We start from the raw sequence: 14,134 nt of genomic DNA on the forward strand, positions 1-14,134 counted from the left end.
ATCCAAACACACCGCTCCTTCTGTTTGAGGTAGAGTTTGATGACTTTTCATCTCCAAAGTGGGTTTGGGGAGAGAGACTTCAGAGCTGCATGGAAGCAATTTATAGGCTCTAGATAAAAGCTATGAATTCATACAATTGAAAATTAGCCCAGCTGCCGTGCCATTCGCATTGGTTAAGTAATCACAGCTGTGTGTCCCATGTTGTAATTGTTAGTGCCTTCGAGTGGGTTCCAGCTCATAGTGACCCTGAATAGCGTTTCCAAGGAGTGGTCGGTGGATTTGAAATGCCAACCTTGTGGTTAGCAGTCCAGTGCAAATCCTAGATCAACACCAGGACTCCACATCCCATGTATTTATCATAATGGGCCAACATTACAAAATAAGGGCAATTACTTTGTAGCGTGAAACTGTAGTTGTTGGCTATCAAACTAATTCCAACTCATCACAACTCTTTAGGACAGTGGAGAATGGCCCTGCAAGTTTCCTGTTGTTGTTAAGTGCCATGGAGTTGGTTCCGACTCATAGTGACCCTGTACAGGGTGTCCGAGGCTGTAAATCTTTACGGGAGCAGAACGCCTCATCTTTCTCCCACGGAATCGCTGGTAGTTTCAAACTGCTGACCTTGAAGTTTACAACCACTATGCTACCAGAGCTCCTGAATGGCCCTGCAAGTTTCCTAGGCTGTATGTAATCTTTAAGGGAGCAGATCACCATCCTTGTCTACCACAGAGCGAGCAGTCGTGGGTTCAAAGCACTGATCTTTCGGCTGGCAGCTGAGAACTTAGCCAGTGCACTGCCAGGGTTCCTTAGGGTAAAACTCCTATTAAATGCCATCGAGGCAGAAGCGGCTCATAGTGACCCCATACTGGGTTTCCAAGGAGTGGCTGATGAGTTTGAACCACCGACCTTGCCGTCGAGTGCTTATCCTACAGCACCACACATACTACTTCAAGTGCCCTGACCGTGAGATCCTGTGGGAAAGCTATCTTTGTACCTCAACCTCCTTACGTGTAAAGTTATCAGTCTTAGAAGAAATACACTCAGAATGCTCCTTGGAAGGAAGGATGGTGAGACTTGGTCTTGGTTTGCTTTGGACACATCACCACAAACAGCCTGTAATAAGTGTATATTTTATTAGAAGAAAAATAAACTATTTTTATCGTTCCTTTGTCCTTGTTTTCTTGGTGTTTTTTTTTTTGCAGAAGTTCTCTTGTACATTTGATTTTGTACCCTGTTTTCGTTCTGCACGTTACTCTACAATCCTTTCTCATTTGGGCTGTGTTTGGTGATAGTAATTCTCAGTGGTTGCTCACTCTTCCAGGGATGGGGATGCCATCAGTAGTAGACACTTCCCTGTTGGACATTTTGCTTGCTTCCGGTGATAGGTAATGTATTCCCTTACCAAACCAGTTCTGACTCTCGGCAACCTCACATACTGCAGAGTAGACCTACTCCCTAGAGTCTCATTGGCTGTAGTATTTACAGTAGCATATTGCTGGGTCTTTCTTCTGCAGTGCCACCGGATGAGTTCAAACTGCCAACCTTTAGGTTAGTAATCCAGCACAAACCATTTGCTCTCCCAGGAACCTGCTGGATTCCCTTACTAGCTGGGAGGCAAAATAGCATCTGCCTGAGAGGGGAGCTGTGTGGGTCAGATGGAGTGATAGATGGAGCCAGAGCTTGGCACTAACCAAGGGTCAGTAAACAGGACCCTTTAAGCCCTAGATTGGTGTCTTTCTTTAGACTTGCTCCAGGATGGTGTTTCTTGAAGGATTTTAGCAGTTTGTGATGTCACCAGGAATATGTGAAAGAACCAATTTCTTTGCTCTCAGATCTTAACTTTGTAGCTGTTTTTCCCTTTAAAGTCATAGTGAAAAAACAAGTTCCTCTGTATTTGGGCAGCTTGTTAGGACTGAGCTCACTTTTTTACTCTCTCCTCAACAATCAGGCCTCATCTACCCAATGCATAGGGCTCCAAAGGCTGTGTGTAGGTCATGTCTCTTACATCCACATTCCTAGATGCTCTTCCACCAGATTGGAATGTGAGTTGGTCTTCTGAGATTTTAAAAACCAACCTATTTTACTTCTACTGAGCTGCATACAATTGAACATCTTTTTTTTCCCCCCTTAAAGTAAGCCAACAGTTTGCTCTAGGAAAATCTGTTTTTGACAAGTAATAAACTGCATGATTCCTTCTTCTTCCACAGGAAAAAAGTTAGCAAGGCCAACCATACTCCTGGTTTGCCCAATTATTCTTGTTGTCCTGGTACAATTATTCACAACTACCCCTCACACTCAGAAGTGACCTAATTTGTGATGGGAAAATCACATTGATTAAGGGCAGAGTTGCAGATAGTCATTTTTGTCATTGCTGTCACTAAGTTGTATACCTGCAAAAAGCTGAGTTGCCAAAAGTTGGGTGGTAGCTATATTTACAACACCAACAGAAACGTAGGGCCCGAGGCTACTTATGTACAACCAAACACCTCATGGGATTTGGTTCCTTTGTTAGGAGGCATGGTTTCATGGGACATCCCAGTTAACTGGACTAAAAACATGTTGAATGCTGCTGTTGTACCTCCTAGTTAGTTCCTTGCGCATTGCCTGGGATCTTAAAAGCTTGCCGACAGCCATCCAAGGCACAGCAGTTGGTGTCTGCTCCTCACCTGGAGCAACAGAAAAGGAAGGAGAACCGAAGAGAAGAAGAAGAGATGGATGTTTGGCTAACTACGTCCATGAACAACTGCCCTATTACCACTTCTGAACATTTTGATCAAAGACCCTGCATAGAAGAATCCTGATCAAAAGAGGAAAATACAAAAGAGAATTTCAAATGCTCTTAGACTCCAGACTTTCTAGAGCCATGTAGGCTGCATGAACCCCTGAAACTACTAACCTGCGATCATTTTTAAGCCTTAAACCAAAAATATTACCTGAATTCTTCTTAAAACCAAATAGTTTGGCTTAATTAGCAAAAGGTCTGTATCGAGCCTTTTGCTCTTTTAAGAATTTCGCACAAAAGATCAAGGTGATACTAGCAACTCAGACGTTTGGACAGGAACCTGAGGGGGCAGTGGGCTTATGTTAATTGGGGAGGACCGGCTCACAGGAGGAGGGTGAGAATTTTCGCACAGCTCAGTGTCACTGGATTGTAAATTTAGGAACGGTTGAATTGGTGTGTGTTTTGCTATGTATTGTCAACACAGGAGTGCAGTGGCTCCATGGGATAAGTACTGGACTACAAACCACAAAGTCAGTGGTTCAAGCCCACCAGCCAGCTCCTCCTTAGGAGAAAGATGTAAAACCTTGGAAACCCTGTCTAGGGTCACTAAGAGTCTAAACTGATTCCATGGCATTTAACAACAGCAATTCGCAACAACAATGAAGTATCTATTTTTTCAAAGTGACCTAGTTTGATAAATGACATTGTTGCCTAGTTGCAAGGATTCCCTAGCAGCTGAGGTGTCTACCTGCACTTTCCACCTGCAGGCTGTGTCTCTTTGTTGCCATCCACAGTCCAACAGTGCCTAAGCCATATTCCATTCACTGAGCTTGACCTGGAGTTTCCCAGTAGGCACGCACTCACATTTTCCCTTTTTCTTACTCGTCTTTCCCTGACATCTTGGTGCCGTTTCTCAGTGGCACAGGTAGACACTTTTCACTTGTTTTAAAAGTTGCTCGTTGTCCTTCAAATAGGAATTACATATGTATTATATACACATGTATATACACATATATGTATAAAATACACATATATGTGCATATGTGGAGTCCTAGTATGGTATTATGATAAGCCCTTGGTTGTTAACCATGAGTTTGGCACTTCAAATCCACCAGCCGGTACTTGCAGATGACATCAAAGCCACCATGCTCCCATGTGTTTGTTGTTAAGTGTCATCGAGTTGGGTCTGACTCATAGCGAGCCTGTATCGGGTTTCCGAGGAACAGATGGTGGGTTTGAACTGCCAACCTTGTGGTTCGCAGTCCAATGCTGCTTCCACAGCGGTCTCACCAGGAATCCATATATGTATGTGTCTTTGTGTCTCAGTACATTCCATAAGCGAATATGACATTCTTCATTTCTCAACACACAATTTGTCAAGTTAAATATCTGCTTTCAGTTTCTTCTTGAAAGTAAACCTCTTCTTGCTAGGGCTTTTAGCTCTTCTGCTCCTGCCAGTATCAAACGCAGTAAGCTTAATAATATTCATAAAGCACCTGAAAATCTCATGCAGACACAGCAAGCAGGCCAAAGGTAAGTGGGCAATAGCACGGACTAGTGGCGGTGCACAACTGCCATCCCTGTGATCTGCAGAGTTTGGCTCCTACCGTGAAAGCTTACGAGCACGGCAGTGTCTGTGTTGTCCAAGAAACCAAAACAAGGAAATAAAAGCCTAGCTTCTCGATGGTAGTGGGGTTTTAACTATCTTGACCGAAGCTGTGTCATATCCTCTCTTCCCCCAACAAGTCCCTGTGTTCCTGGGATCCTGTGTGCGCAGCTCTGAGGAAAAGGAAATGTTTGGGGGAGGGAATCCTGCCAGGCGAACCAGTGCAGAGTCCACGTGGGGGCTACGTGTGGATTCTCAATGGAGGATGTGTTTTTCTGTTTGTTTTAACTAGGCGACTTTCGGATGGTGGTTGGAGAGGATAAGTCAAAAGTGTTGAATATTGTGAAACCCAACCTAGTTCACTTTCGTGGGCTGTATGGCAGCATACTGCAGGAGAACCCCCAAGTGGTGTATAAAGCTCATCAAGGCAGACTCGAGGTAAACTGAACGCGGCAAAGAGCGTACTGTGTTTGTAAGGAAAGTAGTCAAGGGCAGAAGAGCGGGAGGAGTGTGATGGCATTGAGACAAGGACTCCAGTTCATACATGCACAGCGAGCTTCCAGACTGACCGTGTTTAAGCATGTCTCTGTGATCAGTGGGTGTTGCCAACAGGTTCTCAGTGACACACTTGTCTTAGTCTCATTGGTGCCTTCAGAAAAAGGACCAGTCAGAATCCTAGGAGATCTGTAGGGCCAGTTAAATTCAAGGCAGAGAGGTCAGCTCCAAGGGTTACGGTGACTGTTTGGGGAGGATTCCAAAAGAATCATCTTGATACATGTACTTAAAGGCTATATATAGGACAACTATGGGGCTTATTAGGAAGAAGTTTTTAAGAAAACCGAAAACTGCACTGGTGAGAAAAAGGCCAGGAAAGTTGTGCTGAGGAACGTTTTTCTTCACGACAGTACACCTGCTCATTCATCAAGGGCTGTCCTACAAGAATTTCGTTGGAAAACCTACCCCTTCTACCCCACCCCTGATCTTGCCCCTTTAGGCTGCTTTTTGTTCTCCAAACTCGAACATTTTAATGGAACACAATTTGAGTCCCTCTAGGATGCTAAAACTGCCATGCTGGTGTGCTGTAAATCCAAGAGCACAGAATTCTTCTAGAAAGGGTTGGAAAGGTATAAACACTGTCTTCACAAGTAGGTAATCTAGAGGGAGGATATGCTGAAAAACAATAGCTTCACATTTTGGTATTGTTGTTTAACGAAGGTTTCTATGATTTTGTAATGATATTTTTTATACTTCCCTTGTATGTGTATTAAAAGTGAGTACTGTCTGTAAGTACATGCGCCTGTACCCTTAGAATACTGCTAAAAGGTAGCACAAGAAGCTGGTAATGGAGGCTGCCTTGTGGAAGGGAACTTGGGGCAGAAGTAGGGTGACTTGCGTTCACCAGTGAAAATAAACCCTCAGGTTGCTTTTTTTCCATCCCTTGCTATTTTATTGGACAACCCCAGATGTCAGTATCTCCAGCATGTGCTGCTTTCTTAGTGGTCAGAGGTGAGAGGGGCGCTAATTTGCTTGCTTTGTATGCGTGTCTCAGCTTGCTTCAGACTGCTAGACCCTCAAAATCTTTGCTGATGTGGTGACTTCATGGGACTTACCGCTTACCCACTGGAGTACATATGTCTCATCAAAGCCTTCAGTTTCCTTTCTGCACCAGATGACAGTAATAATATATCATTAACACAGTTGGCCTATGTAATAGACACAGAATGTCCAGTCGTCCGGTTTCCTCTGAATGCCTTATAACAGTGACTGAGATGGTTATCAGGGATGCAAGCATAGTCTTGGGGCAAGACCATCAGATCTGTTGCCCCGTATGAATGTGAGCGGGTCCTCCTTCTGACAAGGATGGAAAGGATGCCTGGTCTGGGGCCCCATCCATACACCTGCTCTAGCATATTCATCATACCTGGCACAGCAGATGTAGTTGGAGCTACTGTTTTTTGAATTGTGGTTGTTGTTAAGTACCATCCAGTTGGTGCCAACTCATAGCGACCCTGTATGGGGTTTCCAAGGAGGGGCTGGTGGGTTTGAACTACCAACCTTGTGATTCAAGCTGACCTTGAAGTCGTGTTTTATCCTACAGATCAGTGGTCCGCTCTGATGTGCCAGGATCTCTTCAGTGTTTGTAAGGACTAGACTGGTGAGTTCAGTGGAGATAAGACTAGACCATCCTCCTTCATCCTTTAGGTCTGTGTTGTCGCTGTTTAATGCCGTTGTTGGTTCTGACTCATAAGGACCCTGTGTAGGATTTCCAAGGAGTAGCTGGTGAATTTGAACCACCAAGCTTGTAGTCCAGTGCTTACCCTACAGCAGCACACCAGGACTCTCTGTAGGCCATCCCAGTCTCTGCCATCTCTCCCAGAGCACAGCTTTATTTTGTATTTACTTCTGACCGGAGGGCAAGAATAGAAGCTTCAGAGGGCTTTGCTTGGTCTCACACATTGTCACAGGTCCCCAGTCCCATTCTAGAGTCGGCTTTCTAGGACCACATGCCAGCAATTATGTTAGATTGGGATTGGATTTGGAAAGATTTAAAACAAAGGCCTCACCTGATCCTGTGATGGCACTCAGGTTGTCCCCACATGGGACAAAGAGGCCAGCCTGCTAACTTTGAACAACTGACCTTGCAGTTCAAACTGACCTTGAGATCAAGTGCTTATCTTAGGTGCCACACCAGGACACACACTGATTCACACACTCTCTCTCCCTATGTGTATGTATATGTGTATATATATATATATAGAGAGAGAGACAGTGAGAGAGACTGGTGTGGCATTGTGGGTTAATGCACTGAACTGTAAAATTGGTTTGAACCACAAGGTCAGCGGTTCAAGCTCACCAGTTGCTCCTTGGAAACCCTATAGAGGGTCGCTATGAGTTGAAAGCAACTCGACGGCACTTAACAACAACACATATGTATATGGAGCTCTGGTAGCGTAGTGAACCACAAGGTCAGCAGTTCGAAGCTACCAGCTGTTCCGCGGGAGAAAGATGAGACTTTCCGCTCCCGTAAAGATTTACAGCCTCATAAACCCCATACAGGGTCTCTATGAGTCGGAACCGACTCCACAGCACTTAACAACAACAACATATTATATATGACTATAGGAGCTCTGGTAGCATAATGGTTATAAATCGGGCTGCCAACCTCAGGGTCAGCAGTTCGAAACTACCAGCTGTTCTGCGGAAGAAAGGTGAGGCTTTCTGCTCCCGTAAAGATTTATAGCCTCGGAAACCCTGTACAGGGTCACTATGAATCGGAATTGACTCCACAGGACATAACCACCACCGTATAACTATAATAAAGAAATTAGGAGATAAAAGAGCTGCATAGAAAATTTCAAAGGTCAACTCAAAAAGGTAAAGTTAGAATATCAAAAGGGAAGAACATGCTCAGTGTTTCTCAAGCTGAGGGAACTGAAAAAGAAAAAAAAAAAAATTCAAGCCTTGATTTGAAATATTGAAGGATTCTCTGGGCAAATTATTGAAAGATGAAGAAAGCATCAAAGAAGATGGAAGGAATACAGAGAGTCACCATACCAAAAAGAAATGGTTGATGTTCAACTATTTCAAGAGGTAGCATATGATCAAGAGTCAGTGGTACTGAAGGAAGAAGTCCAAGGTGCATTGAAGGAATTGGCTAACAACAAGGCACCAGGAATTGATGGAATACAAATTGAAATCTTTCAACAAACCGATGAAAAACCATGGTAGAATAAGTGAATTCTGATTATGAGGAAGTTGGTCATATCAGGAAAACCCGACTTGAAAATGTAATGCATTCATTTGCCTAATGTTTTCCTATAACTCAGTTGGAGTGAAAATCTAAACATTCATTAAAAGAATAGAAGACACAGTCTGACTTGGAGATAACGTGATGAGCGATTGAGGGCAGCATTAGGGCTCTCAACTTAGCATGCAGTCCATGTTTATGTATGAAAGTTAACTAGATGGGGAGTTAGGAAAATTGGGATCTGGCCTTAGCTCTGTGGTTAACTTTTCATTCAAAGGTTTCCAAGTGAAGCGTAATCCTTATTTTTATATATGTTTTATTTCTGAATTTTTCTTTTACCTTGATATATTTTAGAATACTTTGAAAACAGACATCACTGTTGCAGTTTACGCCTGGTTAAGAAATAATGACAACTCCCTTATTCAGACATTCTCGAGTACCTCCTTCGACTAGGGGACTGAAAAGTGAATAAGGTTAGCCTTTGTCATCAGTTGTAGCATACAGTATTTGAAGGCCCCCAAAGGCAGGAGACACAAATTCCAGTGCCACTCCTTCTCTGATAATGATCCTGGGCAGGTCACAGTTTCCCCATTTAAAATGGGAGGGATAAATCTAGGGTCTGGATTTGATGGGGCCTCAGTGCATGTTCACTGCAGCTCTCCTTCCTTTAACTGCTGCTTTTAAGAGCAATGGAGATTTTCAGTGTCTAAAACTGATCCTTGAAAGAGGCTACTTTTCTTGTGTAGAAAAGGAATATCATGGAAAGAAACTTGTCTTTCTTTCCAGGACTGAGAATCCCAAGCCCTTATGCATTCAGAGAGTGAGAGCATCTCCTTAGTAGGCTGTAGTGCCCAAGGTGGGCCCAGCTGAGACTGTAAAGAGAAGCCATGTGTCTGAATATGTATAAATGCCAAAGCACTTTCTACAAGCTTGATCTTTTTTTCTCTCTCTCCAGCTAGATAAAAGCCCAGAAGGACAATTCACTCAGCTAATGGCATTACCCAAAACCTTACAGCAACAAATAAATCAAATTATGGACCCTCCTGGAAAAAACAGAGACGTAGAAGAAACTTTGTTCCAACTTGCTAATGATCCTGACTGTTCGGAGGTGGTGCGACTAGGTATGCGGATGAATTTGCTGGCGGTGGGCAAAGCATGTTTGTTCTTTCCTCCCTTGCAAGATCAAGAAATTTCCTCTAAGAGGAAAGCACTAACAATCCAGGGTTTTTCCACATCTAAATTTCCACTTGCTTGAAGTAGGGTGGTAGAAATACTTCTATTTTTAGATTTCTGGGCTCTGAATCACTGTCAAAAGGAAAAACGATGTTGCTTTTGGTTTCATGAGCATAACTTGTAGAAGCTACTATAAAGACATGTTCTTCATGGTGGTCTGAGAAGAAGACTGGGGACACTTTTAGCGTGTGTTTATAGCGTCCAGAGCCCTGCGTTCATGCATGGGTGCCAGTCCAATGTGTCTCATCCTGCACTCCCATCAGGTGCCTTCTGCCATGGCCCAAGCTCCACAGCCGGCTCCCCAGGGCCTCCCTCGGGTTTACCAAAATATCTGGAACTTCTCGTCAGAGACCCGCTTCCCTTTGAGGGTTCAAGGTGGTTTATGAGGTCAGTCAGTAAAGAAATTATTAGGAAATTAGAAATGGCTCTCTCTCCTGTTTTCACCCAGCAGTAATTTCTGAGCTCCTCCTCTAGGATACAAGCCATCGGGCTAAATGCAATTACAGTCATGGGTTTGAACATGAAAAGCCCAGCTGAAGAGGCACCCACCCCTCTTTCCATCTTCTGTCACAATAAGTATTTCAGTAGCCAGGCACCTATTCTGAAGATAAAGCTGTGTGAGCCAGGTTGTTGCCTATTTTTAGTTTTAACATGCTCCTGTGAAGAGTGTGGTGTCTGCTGCCTGTTTTGAGGAAACACTGAGGAATCCTGCGCTTTCAGAATGCACATGGATTTTATTTGTTTACAACCTGGAATTGAGAGCCAGCAGCCTTACACGCTCTTAAAGTCAGAAAGTAGCTTTGAGGGTGACCTCCCACTCTCAGTCCTGGTGCCCTTGTCACTGTCAGTGTGACACCAGGGCAGAGAGAGATTTGGAAAAGACATGGAGTTTCAGAGTTTAGACTGAGCATGACTAACGTATGGTTCTCTTTTCGTTTTCTTCTCGCAGGCCTGTCAGGAATCGTGAGAGCCTCCAGCGTGAAACAGAGCACCAAGGGCATTTTCACTGCTGGTAAGAACTCGAGAAAGGCCCTGCCTAATGTACCTGCTGCTTGCAGTGGCTCCACCATGCCTGGTTAAAATGTCCCACTTTATCTGCGCCCTCTAAGTACTTGTGGAAGGCTGAATTTTGATGGTCCTAAACTGGGATGCTGCAACCTAGGAGGCTGCTATTTGGTGCCTAGAAAGGCCAAACCAGTTAAGGTGCTGTACTCTTAGAAGACTTTGTTGTTGTTGATTCTGTTGAGTGGATTGCTCTCATGGTGACCCCACATGTGCAGAGTAAAATTGCTCGATAGGATTTTTCTTCTGAGGTGCACAAGCCTTTTTTCTGAGGGGTCTCTAGGTGGGTTTGAGCTGCCCCTTTCAGCTAGCAACCAAGCACTTAACCGTATGTGCCACTGAGGGACTTCGTCGCAAGTTTTTGTTTACTGCCCCCTACCATTTCTGAAGAAATCCTTGCATGCACTGGTTGTTTATTATTATTATTATTTTTATACTTCACAGTTACATGTTCACCTAGTTGCAAAAACAGCAGCATCTTACTCTCTTTCCCTTTTTTCCATCTCTTCAGAGGCAGTTGCTTAAAATCGAGCTCTCTTAGTGGATTATTTTAATGAACCTGCATTGCTGGATCTCTTGAACCGCAGGATGGTCTCCTTACTCAGCCGCTCGTAGTTAGGAATGCAGACACCACACTCACAGACGTGGGGCTTTTGGGGACGCTAGCAGGTTACAGTTCAGGGTCATAATGCTCAGGGCACAGGTCTTCAGTCAGGATAGCCTCTCATCTGCTGTGCCCACCCTCAGCCTGGCCTCTGCCCTGTTATAGCAATGTTACAGGGCTCTTTTAGGGCTGCTGATAAGTGCCCGCAGGGCATACCACTCCACCATAAACCTCACCTTGAGCTTTATGGGCTGTAGCTCCATAGGTCAGCAAATCTAGCTCCCCTAATTGAGCGCCTAGAGGCTCCCCACTGTGCAAGCAGGCCTCCTGCCCCAAGTCCCTCAGCTTTCTCTGCTCTGTGGGCTGGGAACACACCCCCACCCCCCACCCCCCGCTCGATCTCCTGCTCTGGTTCTTGGCTCTGCTGCTGCGGCTGCTCCTCTGCTGCCCCTGCAGTGTCACAACCTTCTGTTCCTGGGTGCAGGGATCTGCGGTGGGGGAGGGAAGAATCTCAGTGGTACAGTCCTCACCTCCCACGCAGCACACTGCAGCTTGAGTTCTGACCCCTGTGCCTCCTGTGCAGCCACCACCCCATCTGTCAGCAGTGCCTTCCATGTTTCTATGGTGATGAGCAAGTTTCAGCAGTGCTTATGGACGAGACCCAGCAGTCTACTTCAGAAAACCAGCCAAGGAGAAAACCTGATGGATCACAGTGGTTCCATCCACAGCAGACCACGGGGTCATGGAGGCTGTGCATCCACTTTCCATGCATCGGGTTGGCTGGACGACAGCCAACAATAGTGTGGTCTGTAGAGACCACGGAGTAAAGCTTTCCTCTCATGGACCATCTTCTTTACCTCCCTACTCTGTGGAATCCCATGTTTCCTGCTTCCTGGGTCTTGTGCTTCCTTGGGGTACACTCTCATTTAAGTGAAGCACACATCACCCATTCATTTCCTGAGAACAAGCACATGGGAGGTAAATTTGGAGATTGTGCACATCTGAAAATAGCTCTAGTCTAGTTGCAAGTATAAGGAGCCCTGGTAGCAGCATAGTGGATTATGAGCTGGGCTGCTAACCGCAAAGTCAGCAGTTCAAATCTACTAATGGCTCCATGGGAGAAAGAGGAGGCTTTCTGCTCCCATAACGATTTACAGCCTCAGAAACCCTATGCAGGGTCACTGATTGGAACTGACTCCATGGCACATAACCACCATCTTCACATATAATTGATATTTCTTCTTGTTGTTGTAAAGTGCAGTTGAGTCGATTCCGACCCATAGCGACCCTGTAAGGGTTTCCAAGGAGCAGCTGGTGAGCTTGAACCGCCAACCTTGCAGTTCAAACAGCTTTGCTGTTTGACGCATTAACCCACAGCGTCACACCAGGACTTCAACTTAGTTGGGTATAAATTAAGAATCATTTTCCTTTAGAATTCACTTCCAGGATCACTGTCAAAGTCCAAACCTTCCAGGTTCCTAATTCTTTGTGTATGTTCCTTCTTTCTGGAAGCTTATTAGGTCTTTTTTTACTCTGGCATGCTGAAGTTTTCATAGTGTACCTTAAGTCTCCTTCCTTCTATTGTACGGTACTGCACCAACCTCACAATTGTTGCTACATTTGAGCCCATTGCTGCCGCCACTGTGCCAGTCTATCTCATTGGACATCTTCTTTTTTGCTGACCCTCCACTTGCTGTCCTACTCCAGGGACTGATCCCTCCTGATAACTTGTCCAAAGTGGAGAGACGAAGTCTGGCCATCTTGGCTTCCAAGGAGCACTCTGTACTTTTCTCAACACAGGTTTGTTTGTTCTTTTGGCTGTCCATGGTAATTAAATATTCTCTTCCAACACCATAACTCAAATGCATCAGTTCTTCTACTGTCTTTATTTGTTTACTTCACATACATATGAGGTTATTAACTATACTATGCCTTGGGTCAGGCACACCGGGGTCCTCAAACTGACATCTTTGCTCTTCAACACTTTCAAAAGGTCTTATGCAGCAGATTGGCCAAATGTAATACATCATTTGATTTCCTGACTTTGACTGCTGATTCCATGAGTGTTAATTGTTAATCCAAGCAAAATGAAATGTTTGACAACTTCAGTCTTTTCTCCATTCATCGTGATGTTATTTATTGGTCCAGTGGTGAGGATTTTTGTTTTCTTTACATTGAGCTGCAACCCATACTAAAGGCTGTGGTCTTTGATCTTCATCAGTAAGTATTTTAAGTCTTCTTCACTTTTAGCAAGTAAGGTTATATCATCTACATATTGCAGGTTGTTAATGAGTGTTCCTCCAATCCTGATGCCACATTTTTGTTCATATAATCCAGATTCTCAAAATTATTTGTTCATTTTACAGATTGAATAAGTATGGTGAAAGAATACAACCTTGGTGCACACCTTTCCTGATTTTTTTTTTTAAGTTTTTATTGTGACTTGAGTGATAGTTTACATGGGAGAACACTGGTTTTACACTCATTGTTTCATTGCAATGAATTACTCTCTCCTCCATGCATCATCATTCAACAGTATTTGCTTTTATTCCCTCTGGTTTTTTTGGGACGGATGAGGGGGTATACACAGAAACACTCAGGAATATATAATCATTTCAACAACTAAATGACACATTCTACAAGCCTGCCTACTTGCTGCCAACCCACAGCCTTTCTCTTTCCATAATTCTAGAGTCCTCAACTGTTCCATGTCTCCATGCCTTCATTTCTGCCTCCATCTCTGTTGTTGCAGCTTCTCTGGATAGCGTCCCACATTCTGCTTGTGCTCTTGTTCTTTGATGGTTCCAGGGTCTTCTGTTCTTGGACTGTAAGATTAACTACTCCTCCCTTTTTGTTACAAAACCTCTACCTTTACAGTTGTGACAGTCACAATTAGTTATGATAGCAATTAGCCACTATTGAATCATAAAAATCTTATCCCCATCTCCTTTCATCAGACCTGTCTAGACAAAATGAAAACTATTCAGTGGGGAGTCTACCTTCCCCCACACATTCTGAAACTAAACTCCCTCTTGAAAACTTGTGAGCCAGTCACTTCATGCCTTTATAGCCCCCTCCTTTTAGGTAGCCAATGTCTATCTACCCTGTCCCTATCTATCTTTCTCCCGCAGAACAGCTGGTAGTTTTGAACTGCTGACC

The 14,134-nt window shown here is 44.3% G+C and overlaps 1 protein-coding gene across 2 annotated transcripts in view; it reads left to right on the plus strand.

Annotated features, from left to right (window-relative positions):
• Window positions 1-14,134, plus strand: part of TAMM41 (TAM41, mitochondrial translocator assembly and maintenance protein, homolog (S. cerevisiae)) — a 71,485-nt gene that overhangs the window by 44,795 nt on the left and 12,556 nt on the right. The window contains exons 5-7 of one of the 2 annotated variants that reach the window (XM_006872177.1): window positions 4,621-4,766; window positions 9,032-9,197; window positions 10,259-10,321. In XM_006872177.1, the coding sequence (XP_006872239.1) occupies window positions 4,621-4,766; window positions 9,032-9,197; window positions 10,259-10,321 (375 nt within the window). The remainder of the gene's footprint in view (window positions 1-4,620; window positions 4,767-9,031; window positions 9,198-10,258; window positions 10,322-14,134) is intronic. The other variant, XM_006872178.1, reaches the window with a different exon arrangement.

This window comes from Chrysochloris asiatica, unplaced genomic scaffold (assembly GCF_000296735.1).
Source record: "Chrysochloris asiatica unplaced genomic scaffold, ChrAsi1.0 scaffold00186, whole genome shotgun sequence".
In the NCBI taxonomy this organism is placed as follows: domain Eukaryota; kingdom Metazoa; phylum Chordata; class Mammalia; order Afrosoricida; family Chrysochloridae; genus Chrysochloris; species Chrysochloris asiatica.